Below are 18,611 nucleotides of genomic sequence, written 5' to 3'. Positions count from 1 at the left end.
TTAAGAGGGAAAAGGAAACCTAGCTGAAGATTATAAGGCGAGATTTGGAGAATTTTTGCGAAGGTTCCTTTTCACTTAACAGCCTGTTGTCAAATTCTCTGATCAATGTATAATTTTTACCAGTTTATACTGGAAATTGAGTTCTTCCTCTCCCTTTTGCATTCTTTGGCCAAATATCTTGAGAATATTTAAAGAAAAAATGTGATTACTAAACTGTTTTTCATCATTTCAACCATTGTGTTACTTAGATTCAAGCTCATTTTCTTCCCGTGCTTGACAAGTCGATTTTTTCCCCCTTTTCTCTGAAGCAGAAAATTATTATTTTTTTCGTTCAAATATTTTTTGTTCTACCAGACCCGACAGTTCAGTTTTCCATGGAAACAACTGTTTCTGTTGTCTTAGATGATATGCTGAATGAAAAAAAAAAAAAAGATTATCATCTTGTCCTTTCAATTTTGATATCATTGTTCTCTGTCAACTCTATGTGAAATGGTTGAAGTTACATTTTGTATATCTATCATTTCTATGGAATATAGGAAATTTTGAGCTTTAATTTGGAAATTCTCTTCTCAGGAATATTTTCTGTTTAGAATGCTTTATGATGTGATTATCATGCCTAATCCACAACCTCTCTCTCATTTTTGCAATATCTCTTTCATCGTTAAAATGCTGTTTCTAAATGTTTTCCCGTTTCCTCTCATGTCAGTGTTTTTCCTCTTTTTTTTTCCTTTTGCTACTTTTGAGAGAGATTAGTCAATTGGGGATTCCTGCTCAGTTCCAAATTCTTGTTGTTCTTTGGCAAACATGATAATATTGCTAAAAACAGACACCCTGCTTCTGGAACATTTTGAAATCTCTGTTCACGTGAATTCTCTGCTATGTCTCCAATCAAAGCACTGAAAAGCACAAACTCATATGACTCACAAAATTTTATTGATGAAGAGCTCTCTTTGTTCCATTCCAAAAGTTCTATCACCTGTAAATAAAAGGACAATCCATGTGAAGTCTAGTCTCAGAACTAAATAGGTGATCATTTAAAATGGATCTAAAAATTATGTCAGGAGATAGTGTTTCTGTCTTGGAGGTTGTATCCTGCAATAGGAAGAACTGTAAAACCAATCTGTGTCAGCAGATGGTCCATCCGTTTATGGTTGATATATTTCTCCTCGATTTTTTTCTTTTCTTATACCGTTAATTTATGTTTTGTTTATGATGTCCTAACACTATCAATTTGCTTACTTTAAAAGTTCTAACTGTAGATAAAACTTCTCATTTCTTAACTGATCCCTCGACCTGATGTTCTTCTAGGGCTTTAGAGGTTAATTGTAAGTTTGTAACATTAACTTCTACAGATTTTACATGGCGGAATCACAGAAAGTAGCTCTCCCAACTTCCGACTCAAAAAGGAAAGGTTCACTGCTTGGTATGTTCCCTTGATCTCTACTTCAATTTAGTTCGAGTCATCTCATCTAGAATTAAAAGAAATTTGAGTTCTTCAACTGAGTATATATAGAAATAGTCATTATTAAAAGAGGGGGGGGGGAGAAAAGAATAGAGTGAGGTATGCATCTCCATTTTGCAATGATGTTACTGCCATTGAAGAAGCTGGCAATGTTGGCCATAATCTTTATACAGAAACAGACTATGCTGATTATAGTTGTTAAAGCATTGCCTAGGCACCTTGTTGGTGTCACTTTGATTTTCCCCCTCCTCCAATCCCTAGGGTCGGCATGACAACTGGCAAAAAAGTGACTTGTTTGAATCTATTCTAATTGAGATCTTATCTATTTGTCACCTAAATCCTAGCTTTCAGATGCTGCAACAACATTTAAATATAAGGAAAAAAATCATGTTTTAAATTGTAAGAGGGAATCAAATGCTGAGATGCTATGCTTCTCTTTAAACAGATGAAGAATTTGGAAAGGAATTCTTCAGCTCCTGGAAAACAATGTCTGGGAGAGAGGATGATGGCATGGATTTTAGCTGTGAAACAGCTCCCAAAGGCATGAAAAAGAACTTCAACTTTGATAAACTGTGAGTTCTCTAGTTAACCCTTTGAAAATGTGAAATTGCTATTTTCTGAAGGTGAAAGGCTAAGGGCTCCAATGCTCATTAGAAATGACATACAACAACAACCATAACCTTATCCCGACTAAATGGGGTCGGCTACATGGATCCGATAGAGGTTAAATCAATAGTAGGAAAAAAGAGAAGTAAAAAGCAATTTAAAAAAAAAAAGGACATGTGTTAAAGTATCTATGTTCTATGGCTCTATCTACCAAAACCATAGCTTTGTCTTTGTTGTCTCGCAGTCTTTTTTTTTTTTTCCTTCTGGTTTTACCTGATTCTAATGACATTTTATTTTCTTATTCCTACCCCTTTTACATTTTTAAGAGGCATTCATTAGTCATAATGTTAGGCAGGCTTGATCGATTTTGTTTGTCTTCTGCCGGACATGAACTGTTCAATTTGGTGAATAAACACAAAATTTCTACATAAATGACCCTGTTATTATAATGCGGAGAAAAAAGGAAAAATCAAAGGAACTGTTATATTAGACTATACTAACGAAGCATTATTTTATCCAGGGATATGGATTTTGCTCTTGATGGTGATTTTGGTAAAATATCATCCTTCAAAGTTGACATGTCAGACCTGGATTTTTCCAGTCCTAAATCTAGGGAAAGAGCTGACAAAAAATCAACCGATGGAAAACATGAAGCAAAGAAGGATCACTTCAACTTCAATTTTGATTTTCAAGAGTATGTTTGTTATGCATTTACATTAGCAAAGGCAATGTTTGTTTTTTCAAAAGTCCCATAGGCTTATATACTATTGGAATTTTACTACCAATTGTAGGATTCACTGATTATGTTATCAAATAATTTTATTATTTGGACACTCATGATTCTGCACTGGTTGTTTAATCTGAGATTCAGATTGGATAGTTTTGATTTGGATTCAAGCTTAATGAAAGGGAAACAGAAATCTGAAAAATGCACAGATGATAAGGAATTTGATTCTTCAGTTAGACATGAGAAGGATCAAGGTTCCAGAAGCAACTTGGCCACAGAAACCAATGCATTCAAAGAAGATGATGTCAAAAAAGCCAGTGTGACCGCTTCAAATTTTGAGAGTTTGATAGGTGGCCTTGGGGATCTTGATTCTGTAACTGGTGGTGCTCCTACAAGTTCAAAATTCGAAAATGTAAATGCGTCAGGAGGTGCAACTGCTTCTCAAGATGAAAAAATGAATAATAGACGAGAGGAAGCTAACCAGCCTAGTCAACACTCCACAAAATCAGATGATCAACAGCCTATCCAGGATTCATCTGGCCAATCTGTCTCTTTTGATGATCCAAGGCAAGAGACTGCTGCAGACTTACAAGCAGGATTTTATTCCTCAGAGACAGAAATAAGTACAAATACAGGTATTTGGTCTCAAACTGATTTCTCATATTGATTCTCTGAAAATCTATTTCTGTTAGAAATTTTGTTGCAATATGACACAGGATTGCCGAACACCAAATGTGAGATCGGAAAAAGGTTGGGGAACCAAAATCAGGTTCCCATGGGAAATGTATCTGGGGATGAGGCAGCCCCAGGTAATGCAGGTGGGGAAGATGTTGATCTCAAACTGTTACCTGATATAGACTTAGACTCTGTGTATGCAAGCCTGTATAAGTTAATGTTTTCATCTCCCTAATATGCAACACAGGATTCCAGAGCACTATAAATGAGTTCCAGAAAAAATTGGAGGACCAAAATCATATCCCCATGAGAAATATATCTGGGAACAAGTCAGCCCTAGGTAATGCAGATATAGTGGATGCTTCAACTACAAGCCCGAAGATGCAGAACACAAAGGCTAGAAAAGAAAACAATGATTCTTTGTCACAGCTTCTTCTGGCCCCAGTGCAAAGGTGAACCGGTGTCAAAAAATTTCTTCGTTATCAGATCACTGATGATCTATTCCACAATTAGAATGAAGAATTTCTGTTCAAATTAAGCGTTGGAAAACCTGATTACAGTCTCTGAGTGTTCAGTAAGATGGCTTTTGGACTTATTAACTAACTTAATATGTTGAATGTGCCTTGCTTGACAAAGCCATCTTTCCATCTTTAATGGAATGGATATTCAGGAGCAGGTTTCTCTATTAATTACAGATCTAGATGCTGTATCCAAATAAATAATGTAGCACATAGAACAGCATAACCCAAATGTAGAAACCATAGAAGAACCAGATAGGAGAGCATATTTACCAAATAGCCCAATTAATGGAGAAGAATGGCATCACCATTAAATTTTTGCAGTGGAGATTGTCCTAAGGGAGAAAAATCTGGATGGTCAGTGTCAGCAGGTCTCAGACCGATAGGTTCACTGTGGGTGTGCACCCAAAAGTATAATGGTCTCTTTAATAATAGCTTAGATGTGTCCCAGACTTAAGAGTCTTCTTGAAAGTCAGAGTACATTAATAGAAAAAGATCAAAGCTCTCATTAACATGGACCAACTCAGACTCACCTTTAGTAAGCATACCTCCAATAGGATGCTAAATGTAAGCCAAGTATACAATACCCACAACCAAACATGTATTATGAATTAACAACGCAGCAGAACAGCGATTTGCAAAAGAAAACGAAAAAAAAAGATCACACACATACACAGAACACAGATTTACATGGTTCACCCAAGGTGGGTTACGTTCATGGCCGAGTGATAAGCAGAGGTGACACTATTCAGATGAAGAAAAATACAAAATCCTCACATACATATCCTTACGAGATAACCCCTATATATAATGTCTCGTGCAGTACAATATAGAGAAACCCTAATCCTTGAAAGTACAAAATCGCTCCCAGTATAAACGACTCTCAAAAAAAATCATCAGTATTTCTTGGATTAAGTTGCGATCAGGCTTCACCAATAACAACATTTAAATCATAATGACAAGGAGCTGGCTAATAAGGTTGGTAGTTTAGGACAAAACATGAAGAAAAAGAGGCCAAAACATTGTTTACATGAACAGTGTCACAACCCCTTATTTTGCCTTGGTGGAATATTATTAGAAGATCTTGCAAGGCTCAAGACCAGATCATGTGAAGACTTTTTAGAAGGGCAATTTTGTCTATGTGTGGGGAATTCGGAGTTTAGTTTTGTTTCTATTTTGTGGTTGTTTTTGGGAATATTCTTTTAAATATTTTGTGGTTGTCTATTAAGCAACCTTAGCTCAATTTAGTTTATATTTTCAGATTTAGAAAGTAGGCTTTAGTTTCTATTTTTATGTTAAGTTTTGATTTCTTTGTTATTTGAGGTGCAAGTATGACCCTCTATATATTGTAAAGGCTTTAGAAGCCTCCCCACGATTTGAATAGTTGAATGAAATTTGCTTTGTGTGGATGAAGGATTGAGAGGCCTGGCTGGTGAGAACCAAAACCCCTAGGGCTGAGAGAGCCGAATCTCCTTATCCCCCTTTACCCTCTATCTTCTTCTACCCTTTTCTCTCTTGCCCCATTCGAGTTCCCCTGCTTCTGCTTCCTATTGACTGCAACAAGCTGCTGTGAAGACTCCTTTGAAGACCAGATTCAACCCCCAATCACTTCCAAGGATTGCTGCTGCTGCACACAACCAAGAGGACTGAAACACTCCTGCGGCCCTGTTTTTCAGCCCAGATTCTGCTACAACTTTGGAGGCTCAGATCTCTGCAATCCGCTGCCTGATTGGAGAGCTGTTTGGAGCACAACCTATCCTTGCATAGATCCACCTTCGATCCAAGTTTGACACCATTCTGGTTGCTGGTTTGTTTGCTGCAATCCTCTTTCTATTTTCAAGTTTAACCTTCTAAATCTGTGACCTGCGCATATCTTGACATCAGGCCATCAGAATTAGCCCCAATTTGGAGGACTAATCCAGCCTACCTAGGCCTACACTCGACCTGAATTTCAGCCCCATCACTTGGCTGAATATAGAGGTTCTGTCCACTTTTTAATTCTGATTTTGTTTCTAATTGGATGTTATGCTGCAACCTATCATCCATCCTACTGTAGAGTGGTTCTTAGCTGAACAACATCTACATTAGTTGGCCTATGTCTAGATACCAAGGTACTAAAACTCGGAACTCGACCCTAGGAAAAACCGAGATCTCGGTCGTGTTGGTGTATATTTTTTTTTCAACTCGAAACCTCGTCTCGGTGGGTTTTAGACCTAGTTTGGGTTTGAAACTTGGCATTCAGCCTATTTTAGGCCATTTAAACACAATGACATTATCAGATTTTGCAAAAATAAAGTCCAAATAGGAGTTTTACTTCGGACACTAAGTGGTAGGCGACGATGTACTAAAATACTTTACTCTATACATAATTTAGAAATAGAAAGCAAGCAAAACATTCAATTAATAGCTAAACAACTTAAATAAGCATTAGAAATGTTAAAGTGATACATCAAACTGTTTAACAATGTTACAAGTTACAACTATCATCACATAAACTGAGTTTGAATCAAGTATTTAGTCCCCAGTAGTGCCACATAGTCTTCCCATGACATATTGTTGCTGCACTGTTGCATATAGTGCTCCACAACAAGCATATAAGAGTTGTCATCAGCATATATTAAGTCCCCTATCCTAGGGTATAGTTGTTGCCATGATGCGTGAGATCCACTGCTAAAATGAGTCATAGCCTTCAAATGGGGAAGAAAACAGCTTTTGGACAAAACTCGATCAGTTTTGTCGAGTTAGGTGACTTTTAAAGAGGTAGATGGGTCGAAATCTGGATGGACTCGAGATGTCGACCCGAGATCTTGATCGAGAAAGTATAATTTTGTAAGTCGTATACCAACTCGACTTGACTTCTCAAAAAAACAAGATCTCGCGAGTTCGCGAACTATGCTAGATACTCAACTTATAATGGTCCACATATATGGCAAGCAAAAAGGACTTGATACTAAATAAACCCTGTTAAGATCTTATCCAGTTTCACTATGGGACTAGAAAGTCTGAGAATAACATATCAAAATACAAGCAACAGAGATTTGGAGGGAACCTGCAATTTTTTAATCCATTGAACCATGTCGACTTAAAGTTGTGAAACAACCAAGTAAAAGACAGAACAAGAACAAATGGAAATTTTGAATCCAAACTACCTAATAAACTAAAAACTAACAGTTCGTACTACCCATGATCTTTGGGGTCATATGAGGTTTGGTACTGCTTATTCAGATTCCTTTTTTCATTGTTCACTTGATGTAGTGAACCTGGAGCTGACAAGGTCATGCAAATGAAAGAGCAAGGAAAGGGGGCTACACATTTGACAGTGCTGAGTAGAACCCAGGAAAATGTTCCTCAGTCACATCTGGCAATTACTCCAATGAAAATCCATTCTCTTGGAGAGAAAAGAAAGGAAAGTAGGCATTTCAGTCCAACAGACCAAAGAAGGTGCTTCTTCAATTAATTAACATGTTTCTAGAATCATTATCACTTTTATAGCTCAAATGATACATTTTCCTGCAGGCTGGAGTTCAATAGTGATGCACAAGGTAGGAATCAAAAGGTTGGTACTTCAAACTCACAGGATGCCATCCTAACTAAAGGTGTTCCTGTCATAAAAGAAGGTGAAAAGAATGACAAAGATCACAGCGTCTCTGGCCCTGGGTGAGGCTTCTATACCTATAATTTCCATTTCTTACCAGTGCCACAAATAAAATTGACATGTTTGTATGATATTTGTTGATATCAAAGTACTATTTTCCTTGTTGCTTTCAAAGATAGAGCTTTCAGTTTCTTTGATACTGGTCTTGTTTTTCTTTTTAAATGAATTGTTAAAATGTAAATATGGACTATGGAGGAGTGAAACAAGTCAGATAGCAACACCTCTTTAAATGTAGTACTGAAAAATAGACTAGAATTAAAGTTTTGAAGTTTAATTGCAAAGCAATGACCATTAATTTTCAAATTTTCAATACCCTAAGGGTTTCTGGTTTGGTTCATTCCTTTGATAAAGTGAGAAATAAACTAAAAGTTGTTGTGGAATTAACTTTTTATGAGATCTCTCAAGAAGTCATTTTGAATTATTGCGGTTATGGTTGAAAATTGCCTCATGGATTGAACTTTTAATATCAGTTAGAACTCAGGAATCTTCACCTAGTTTGTATAAACCGTTATTAAGCCCTTTAGTCCTTTACCCCAAGATGTATGATAGTCCATGTTTAGCAAAACTTATTGTAGCTGTTCACTGTAGGTTTATTTGTTCTCATTTTTATTATTTGCCATGCTGTTGTATTGTTGCTACTTAGTTACTTTCATTTAATAACATGAATTAGTGGATTTTCATGTTTCTGATATCCAATAAAAATATCTTTGCACAATTGTGTTCACTTCAGAAGTAGTCTACAGTCTAATGTTCAGAAATATTCTATTTTCTGTTGTGCATTTGGAATGCATGTTATATATATTTTACATGGTACTTAATGCCTCAAGATCTATTAGGCATTACTCTACAAGGCAGTACTCCTACTTTTATAGCAGGGGAACTGAAGTTGAGACCTCATACAAGTAAGATAAACATCATGAGACTCATGAATTTCTTGCAGTTTACAAGTTCATGATGTGAGCTTACATGAGAAGGCCACAAAATCTAAGCTTCTGAACACCAATCCTAAAGTTTTAGTTTCAAGCATGAACTCCAAGAGTATTTCTGTTGAAAGGAATGGACTTGCTACTCTGAAAGTTGGTAACAAGACATCTGATGCAACTAGCTTGAAATTTTCAAGGTAGAAAATTATGCTTTATTCTTTATCTGTTTCTCCTTTCCCTACTTTATATTCTACAAATGTTGTTTGTGGAAGTCTTCTGAACGGGTACAAACTTCTTATTACAGGATTGTAACATCAAAGAATGATCTCTCAGTTTCTACACTTCAGACAGAATTTAAGTCATTGAGGAACTCAAAAGGAAGCATGGGAATGCATACAGATTTGGCAAACATGATGAACCAATCTATCAGCTCAGAGAAACAAAAACTGCCAAGCCCATCTTTGAAACGGAAAACTTTTGAGGTCCTTAGTGATAACAATTTCTATTTTTTGGGTCCCCCTGTAGCGATGTCTTTAGAATCTTTTCACCGAACACAATCTACAACTTTATGAAGTCACTGTTGCCTTTACAGTAACTCATTGTTTCACTAAAACTGGTAGGGATTATCTATTTGTAGTTCTGTACTTACTGGTTGCAGGCCAACGATTCCATTGGAAAACTTTGCATCCTATAAAATGGAATTTTGGGTCTGTGAGCTAGCAAAAGCAGAAGCGGAAATAGCCAATTGTATATCTTCCTACCGTATTTCCACCAAACAGTATGTACTTCAGTTTAATACTGTTTAAGATTCTGCAGGAACCTACTGCAGATCCAGTGATGTTATATCCATTAAAGCGAATCACAGAGCCACCAAACCATAGCAGGTCCCTTTAATATGACAAGCTGAATAAAGCCCTACTCACTCCCCTGGGTTAATCTTATTCACCATAATGACAAATTGTTTATCTCTTGAAATCTGCAGAAAAGCTAGGGAGGTTTCTCAACAAGTTGATGAAAGTCTGGTAACTTCGAAAAAACATGCCAATACATCTTTTTGTCAAATTTCTGCAAGACCTAGAAAAGGACTGGAACCAGATACAAAAATGATTTATTTCCAATTTTTTTGTTTGATGACTAGGTCCACAATCATGAGAATCTGGTAGATGGCTGCAACAAGGATGTTTTCTTTGACCATCCTACCTGTAAACTTGATACTTGTCAACAAGTATCTTTGACAGAGTTACAAGTCCCTATAGTGATGGAGAATGATGAAAATGTTGAAAAAGCTGAAGCCTATATAAAGGAGCTTGAAGATGTAGGTGAAATGCGGACTCATACTTTTCTAATGATATGAACATATTCCTTAATAAACTTAGTAAATGCGCATTTTAACTTATTAATGTCATACTTTGTTTTGTTAAGACTCGACCAGACATTGAACCCGTCTGACCTTGCAGGTGATGGTTCAACAGTCTTATTGTTTGGTAATAGATTAGATAATATAAATGGGAACAGCCTCTTTGCGAAAGCAGGGGTAAGGCTGCGTACATTATGACTCTCCCCAGACCCCGCAGTGGCGAGAGCCTCTTGCACTGGGTACGCCCTTTTTAGATTAGATAATATAAATGGGGATCTTATACATTAACAAGGTACATGGTGCAATAGCGTGTTTCTTGCTTTAACTGCTTGACATCTTGTGTTCAAATCAGATAAGTTAATGTAGGAGGAGTTCAACTAAGAACCACTCTACAGTCTACAGTAGGATCGATGATAGTTGCAGCAGAACACCAAAATAGAAACTAAATCAGACTTAGTAACTTAGTGAATAAGGACCAAACCAGCAAGCAGGAATGGCTCCAAATTAGGATCGAGTGAAGGCCTAGGCAGGGATGGTTTGTGCTCCAAATATCTGCCAATTCTAAATTCTAATGGCTTGTTGTGAAGTTATTCAAGTCTGAAGTTTGCAGCAGATTATGGGCAGAACTGAGATTACAGGTGCAGCAGTCCTTCACTTGATTGTGTAAACAGCAGCAATAGCATAGTACTATATCTCGCGATATATCGGTATCTCGGGCCTACCGAGCTATCCGAAATATCCGAGATATCGCGAAATATGACCGAAATATTGCATTTTTTCTGCAATATTTTGGGGGTACATCTCGGGGGGTATCTGGCCATATCTAGGCCTGAAACTTCATGGACAGCCTTATTTAAGCTTAATAAACACATTTAAACCATAAAAATATAAAAATGTGAATTCAAATTGGTGTTTTGGACTTGCACCCTTGATTGACATACGGTTGCCGACCCTAATGTATAAATAGTTAAATACACATAGATTAGGCAGTTAATATTTAATAATAGTATTTAACTTCATCACATATCAAGTTAAAGCCAATACACATTGATGAGTGCCATGATTCTCATAAACTCCATAATATTCAATAACTCGCTTAAAGACTTAACGGCAATACACTAAGTGTCAAAGTTAGTAAGTCACAAGACTCGCAACTCGCAAGTCACAACTCACAAGTTCATAGATCAATGAAATCACAACTTAAGTTACAAATTACAAGTGCTAAACTGCTAATAGTAGTTGCTGTGCCTCCCTGGATCAATCCCACTCATGCCTCGCTGGAGTCGACGTCCATTGCTCTCTGTTTGAAGGACATATGTGGACCACGGTATAGAATCGGAGAAGAAACGAGTGTAGTCATCCACAAGTGTCACGTAAATGGAATCATCAACATACTGTAGGTAACCTATCCTAGGATATAAACTAGGGTTACCAATCGATCCAGTCCGTGAAGAAGATGATCCACTGTGATATGATGTTGGCGCCGGCGCAAGAGGCAATGGCATTGGCTGCATGTATGGCTGGTGAGGTTGGTAGCTAGGTCCGCTAGGGTATGCAAAGATGTTATCTACAAAAGATGATCCAGTATGTCCCTGGGACTGGGACTGGTAGTCATAGTCCCCTACCCCACTAAACTGCCCATATGATGATGATCCATATCCATATCCACCGTAAGGTTGTGATGCACCATAATCCGATGCCAATGGAGTGGTATGTGCGAAAATTAAAATAATTATTTAAAAGCAGAAAAATAAATCCGACACTGTGAAGCCGTAGATCGGCCATTGGTGTCTAACATATATGTAATTCATTACCATCTAAGTCATATTACTCCTAATTATTTCCTATTTTAATTGTAGGAAAATGAATTTTTAAAACCAGAAAATTAAAAAAAAAAAATACATATGGAAAAAAATTTTCGACACCGTGAAGCTATAGATCGGCCTCCGGTGTCTAACATATATTAATATCATCACCATCCAACAAAATTTGTACATAGTTTTTTCAAAAAAATAGTTTTAGAGGAATAGAATTTACCTTAAATAGTGGAAAAAGGCTTGGATGATGAGCTTAGATGACCCTCCGATGAGTTTACCGGCGAAAATCCGACAACAATGTGCTTGAACAATGGCTAGAGTGTTGGATGAGAGCTTGGAAGAGTGGAAGAATAGGCAAAAGACTGAAATACCTTAGCAAATGCAGCTCTCGGTCGAAATATGGACCGAAATCTGCGAAATATTGTATTAAAGTCCCCCTTCACGTGACACTTTAAGCCAAAATACCATATTTCGTCGATATCTCACGAGATATCGACGAAATATGGTATTTTTTCATTTCGACCTGATTTCGCATCTCGGTAAGCTCGAGATATACAAAATTAAGCGATATTTCGGCGAAATATCGCGAGATTTGAACCATGAGCAATAGTACTTGGTGATGATTGTGGATTGATTCAAGTATTCAAAGAGTTCTCCAGCAACAGTTTATTGCAGTCACAAGAAAAACAGCAGGAATATGGTTCGGTTGGATGTAGAACACAGTGAGAAGAAGAGGATAGGAAAATAGAAGGTAAGGGATAAGGAGATTCGGCTCTCACCAGCCAGGCCCTCTGCCCCTTCATCCTCATAATGGGATAAGAAATTTGCTCAAAGCAATACTCAATCATTCACTAAATCGTCTGGAGGCTACTAAGAGCCATTATATATATGTAGGCAGCAATACCTTGCCCCTCAAGTAAACAGAAAATGGAAAGTAGCTTGCAACCAAAATGGAAACTTCCTATAAAATTTAGCTGCCTTATTTCAAAATAGAAACTCTTATTTTAGAGAACAAAACAAAAATAGTAACATATTGAAATTAGAAACTACCTAATATAAACTGAAAATAGAAACTAAACTATGGCATCATTAGGATAGAATCTTCCTCCACTTGATGGGCCCACAAGATCTTCTAAAACTCAATCCCAAACCAGGCAAATTTTGGCTTTGACATTGTTCACGTGAACAATGTTTTAGTCTTCAACTTGGACCTTCTAAAAGGATTCCCATCAAGGCAATATGGACTGTGATACTGTTCACACGAACAGTAATTCCTGACTCTTCTTTTCTTCATGCTTCGATCTACATCAACTATCCCCCTCTTAGAAAAAGTCGACCTCGAATTTTGACAAGTGTAGAATTGATCTTCGTGTGGTGGATGTCAAATTTCTGTCCGAACAAATATTCTTACAGCTCCTTGAAGATATGGATATAATCCAGAATGTGTGGAGTTCGTTCTTCAAAGTACTTTGGTGGAATAACAAATTCCACATGTTCAACTTCCACATCATCAGTAATGTTCATGGGGTTGTCCACGAATGTTTCTTCAATCCTCTCTGCCTCAAACTCGAGCTATTTAAGTTCTTCCTTGTCATTCACAGTCTCCTCAATGGCTTCCTCAACCACTTCGTCAACTATAGTGCAAATTTCCACATCGTCCATGGCTTCAACTCTGCTTGCATCAATTACTTCAATGTAAGCCTCGACATTCGAAACATCAAGGACTAGCTCCTCTTTGACAATAGAAATTGTTGGCACTTCTTCAACATTAACCTCAATTTTTAAGTTCTGGTTCACTGATTGGAGGTTTATTCTCTTGTTGCTCTTCCATCTTTAAAATTGTCAATGGTCATGGAGCCCTGGCGAATAGTGTTGAGCTGATCATGTAACCTTCGCCGAAAGTAGAGGATAAATATTCGGCCATCAATATTTCTTTCATCTCCTCCCATTTGGTAGGTTCTTCACGACGATGGTACAACCTTTCCTCATGTATACACACCACCACTCTCTTGCTACCCCAATCAGCTTGGCACGAGCCAGCTTCATCTTTCGCTCTTCAGACATGGTAAACCAGTAAAAGTAGTCGTCCAATGCGCACAGCCAGTCATAGAATACAATGGGATCAGCCTTCCCATTATATTCCTTGAGCTCCAGCTTGACCTTGTGCTTGTCATCACGTCGTCTAGCACCAAAATCAGCAGCTTCATCTTCGTACAAGTTTTGTTGGTGTGGAACTCTTTGAGGTGGACAAGGTGGATAACACGGAGGTCTGTCCATGTTTGGCTGCCTGGAATTTTCTTTCATCTCTTGAGTTCATATTTCCTGTGAATCTTTGTACTACTGGTGTTGCTTCAAGAAAATATTATAGCCATGTCGAGAATCAAACATTCTACTGGGAAATCCATTAAAACTCCCTAGCAGAAAATCATTTTCCTGAAACTTCTTTCAGCAATTTAGAAAACAATATTTCCTCAGTTATAGCTCTCCAGTGAACCAAAATATGTCACACTACTATCCAGTGTCTGTACTAGAATTGTTGATCTTGAAAGGCTACTTAAAGAGATCAGAATTCCTTTCTTATTGTTATTCTTTGCCTCATGTACACATTTCCTGCATAAGTGTGTGAATTGACTAACCTATATCTAGTATATCTGTGCTGCATGGTAGGTTGGGTCTTCATAGGCTTTTCACCATGCTGGTGTTTTAACTGTAGTCCAGATAATTTCAAAAAGGAAGGATGAGTTAGTTGGCTGGGAACTACTAAAAAAAAATTCTTCCTTCCCGGGCCTACTAGTGGCAGCTGGCAGACAAGAAATGGGGAACCTCACAGCCTTTTTTTAAACCTCTTTGCTTGGATTTCTTTATTTCCACATTCTCTCAAATAGGTTACCTTTATTCCCCCTATACATGGAGTATACATGGAGGGATGAGATCATGAGCATTTCATCCTCTGGAGTCTCGATCATAGTGCAACATTTCTTACTCCTCCCCCCTCCCCCCTCCCCCCCCCCCCCCCCTTTCCCCCTGGTTCTATTTTTGGTCAAAGTTATACATTGACAAAGGCTGTAGAGACTTTCTTGGTGGTTGTTATTGCCTCCCCCCCCCCCCCTCTGAGTGATGAGTTTTGAGGATTCAGATCTGATCTTATTGTGGTAACAAGTGAAAGGGTCGTTTCGGCCAGTAGGAGCTTTGCCCTTATCATCCACATGAGGGGGTATAGCAGGGCGAGAGGTGCTGCCTATAGAGGAACCTTGTCGTGAGGTACTAGTGTTGATGTAGGCCGGCTTGGGAGTAGGACCTGGCTGTTTACTTGAAGCTAGTAGCTCCTCTGCTTTCAAGGCCTTCTCAAAGCAATCTCGAATGTCTGCAACGTCAACCACCCCTATTGCCCTGTCGATCTCACTTGACAAACCCAACCTGAACCGGGAAAGCATTTGGACGCCCTCCTCCCTAATGCCAGTGCGAGAAGAAAGAGCATCGAATTGCCTCATGTGCTTAGCTACAGTCATGGTCCCTTGGCGGAGGGAGTTGAATTGATCCTGTAGCTGAGACCTGAAGTGCCTAGGTAAATATTGCTTACTCAGGTCGTATTTCATGTCTTCCCAAGTGCGGGGTGCAGTACCATCAAAGTCCATCTCTCTTTCAGTGATTCTCCACCATTCACGTGCTGGTCCGACAAGTTTAGCATGGACTAACTTCATTTTCCTCTCTTCAGACAGATCATACCAGTTGAAGTAATCATCTATTGCAGCAAGCCAGTCATAAAATACCTAGGGGTCAGGGTGACCATCAAATTCTTTCAGCTCAAGCTTCACCTTCTGGTTGTCTTTGTAGCGCCGATTAGGGCCCTGGTCTCTAGTGAAATAGGACCTCATATACTCCTCAAAAGTGGGCTGGTGACCTCTATTTCTGCCCCGATCTTCTCTTTCTCTGTTTCTGTAGCCTCTGTGTTGATCTCTATATTCCCGGGAAGGCTCACGGGTACCTCTGGTTCTGTCTTTTTGATCTCTGTAATGATCTCTATCATATCTGTCATCTCTGTCATCTCTGTATCTGTCCCTATGAACTCTAGGTCCATCCCTGTGACCTCTGTAATCATCTCTGGGATCCCCATCTCTGTCTGGCAGCCTCTGTACCACTGAATGGAGCTGGAACCTGTCTTCTTCTATAGGTATGTTGCTGTCTCTATCAAGGGGAACTCTTTGTTCTTCCAATCGTTGCACCCTAGCTATGATGGCATCGGTAGCAGCCTTTTGGGCTTCAGTTGCAGCCCTCTATTCAGCAGTAAATTTTTGGAGCAACTACATCATAGCAGCCATAGGGTCGGGTGGGTGTGGCAGCACTGTGTTGTGCACTGGATTGCCATGTTCAGCCATGGCTTTGATACCAAGTTAATGTAGTCCTAGAATAGGAGATAATCCTACTAAGAGCCAGGTTCTGATCGAGTCTGCTGTTTGGGCAGGTTTGGGGCTGTTTAGGGCAAATTTAGGGTTTGGGCTAGGGTTAGGGGTGAATGTGATATATGGTAATGATCAGCAGGTCTAGGGGATTATTTTGTTATAAAAATATTGGGATTTGGATGAGTTTAAAATTCCTGCAGAATTAGGATTAGGGTTTGGGTGTTAGGTTTCAGGTTCTAGAGTGAAACTTAGGGTTTTGGATGGGAAGTTTGAAGTTGGGTTTTGGGTCGAGTGTAGCTAGCAGTAGGAGGCTGGTTCAATCAGATTTTGGGAGGGTTCTGCTGGTTAAGTTGGGCTGGACAAAATGTAGATTGATTTTAGGGTTTTGGGGTTTTATGGGGAATGAAGGAATTAGGGTTTAGATGATTAAAGCAGAAATTAAAGGGGGATCGAATGGGGAAGGAGAAGGAATGGAAAACAGAATTTAAATTCAAACTTAGCACAGGATTCCACCAACAGCAGCTTGAACAATGAAGGATGAAACCACTTTCAGAGAGAGAACCTCCCAGTCGTCACGGCGTAAGGAGTCACAGGAAATCCACCTGTCCTTCTTCCTAGATAGATCCACAAGGCAACACTCCAAGGAGCAGCAGCAGCAATCGGCAACCAGCAAACAGTCTTTTTTTTTCTAATTTTCAATTGTGGGGAGCCCTCCACGGTTTTATTTATTTATAATAAGGTCATAGGCCAATTCCTACTACAAATTAAATACTTCTTCACAAAATCATGGAAGGGAGAGGTTTAAGTCTAATTAATTAATTAAAACAGTGTAATGACCTAACTACCCCTACTAACTTAAAATAAAAGAATCTAACTTAAAACAACTGATTTTAAAGAAGATTTTATACTAGCCAATAGGATTTAAGAACTTATTAGTCAATAGGAACACTTCACTTAAATTAGACCAATTGAACCAATTGGATGCAACCAATTTAAACCCGTTCAATTTAAAAAACAGAAAATAAACTAAGTATGGAAAATGCAAGCAAAATAAACCTAACCTATGGTTCCCTAATTAAATCTTAAGTTCAGGACTTCTTCTTCTTCTTCTTCTTCCTACTTGGAGCTGCATCACCCCCCCCCCCCCCCCGCGGGAGTGATGAGTTTTGAGGATTCAGATCTGATCTTATTGTGTTTGTAGGGGGAAAAATCATGATCACTGCTTATTACCTAGAACGTTTTTATACTTCTGTCATCAGTTTTGCTCTGTTCCTGGTTAGGTATTTATTATCCAAACATACTTGAGTGACCATACTTATTTCATCCTCAGTTCATCATCTCCAGGAATCCCTTTATACCTTAAGCATTTTTTTGTCTCCTTTCAGCTTCCTATACTCAAAATTTGTTGTTCAACGAGGCTCTGATTTTCATTGCTTTTATGTTTTTTGAGAAACTATTTTTTTCTTTGGTAATACGAGGAGCCATCTCCATTTCAGCATTCCTGTTTTGATAATTATAGGTCTTCTAGTATGTTCTAAAGTGGTTGCTTGGTTTCTTTCCCAATCTTGGTTGCCCTTGGGAGTTCTGGTGGATGAATGTAAAATTCCTCCACCCCCTAAGAAATAGAGGATGAGGATTTGCAATCCAAAGAGGATTTATGGGAAATGATGACATGGGGCTGCTTTCTCTTGAATTCCCTTAGTTACTCTCTTCTGATGTTCTAATTTGGCATCTAGTTTAGTGTTTCATTGCTCTTACCATCTGGTAGAAAGAGAGATTATATGGGTGGCTGATGTTGTTCTTGCAGATATGCAACATGCTGAAAAAGAAACATGAAGAAGCGAAGGAAGTACTTGTTCGTGCTCTGGTGAACAGCAACAATCTGCTGATGCTAAACCATCCCATCTACGAAGAGAAGATATCCTTTATTTTCTGTTATATTCTTTATTTATTGTCTCTAGTTTTTATCACAGTTCTGCATATATCTGTTGGGAACTTTAAGTTTTTCTTTCATAAGAGTACATCCGTACAATACTGAGATTTTCTGCCTTTATGAGGTCCAAGGAGCTTCAATCTTGATTTGCTTATTGAAAAATTGAGACATAAAGGTATACCTCTACTTCCCAAGCACACACACCTAGAGACGGCATACATGAATGAATGTATACCATTTTTCTTGAGTAATTCATATTCATACCTTTAAAGTGATTTGAATACCTCAGTTTGCAGGTACCAGTTATGTGTGCTCTTTCCAGTATGTTTAAAGCTGTGGGAGCCCAACTTCATTTTCAAGAATTAATGCTGTAATCTGAAAATAAATGTGCCAAAAGGGACCTTAGGTTATCTCAACTTCCATGTGCCTGTTTCTGTATTGTTTCAATACCGTGAGCGACGAAAATGAAATGTACAATACTGATGCTAATTCCTCTCGATGTAGTCAAATCTGCAAGACATTTGGTACTGTTAGTCAA

The 18,611-nt window shown here is 38.4% G+C and overlaps 1 protein-coding gene across 5 annotated transcripts; it reads left to right on the top strand.

Moving 5' to 3' along the window:
* Nucleotides 1-1,308: 1,308 nt before the first annotated feature.
* LOC122639878 (uncharacterized protein At4g18490) lies at nucleotides 1,309-18,611 on the top strand. 5 transcript variants are annotated; one of them, XM_043832894.1, is made up of 16 exons: nucleotides 1,309-1,423; nucleotides 1,908-2,034; nucleotides 2,589-2,762; nucleotides 2,940-3,430; nucleotides 3,512-3,613; nucleotides 3,718-3,922; nucleotides 7,244-7,429; nucleotides 7,520-7,645; nucleotides 8,584-8,763; nucleotides 8,871-9,048; nucleotides 9,383-9,450; nucleotides 9,549-9,588; nucleotides 9,705-9,881; nucleotides 17,948-18,058; nucleotides 18,163-18,251; nucleotides 18,359-18,611. In XM_043832894.1, exons 1-15 carry the CDS (start codon nucleotides 1,360-1,362, stop codon nucleotides 18,217-18,219), a joined length of 2,286 nt encoding a protein of 761 aa, XP_043688829.1. In that variant the 5' UTR covers nucleotides 1,309-1,359; the 3' UTR covers nucleotides 18,220-18,251; nucleotides 18,359-18,611. The 5 variants fall into 5 exon arrangements, with proteins under 5 accessions (XP_043688829.1, XP_043688827.1, XP_043688826.1 ...); XM_043832892.1 differs by having other exon boundaries at nucleotides 17,909-18,058; nucleotides 18,163-18,248; nucleotides 18,370-18,611; XM_043832891.1 differs by having other exon boundaries at nucleotides 17,909-18,058; nucleotides 18,163-18,248; nucleotides 18,361-18,611.

This window comes from Telopea speciosissima, chromosome 9 (genome assembly GCF_018873765.1).
Source record: "Telopea speciosissima isolate NSW1024214 ecotype Mountain lineage chromosome 9, Tspe_v1, whole genome shotgun sequence".
Classification (NCBI taxonomy): Eukaryota; Viridiplantae; Streptophyta; class Magnoliopsida; order Proteales; family Proteaceae; genus Telopea; species Telopea speciosissima.
The sequence above is the reverse complement of the archived record's forward strand: the minus strand, read 5'-3'. Positions and strand labels throughout refer to the sequence as shown.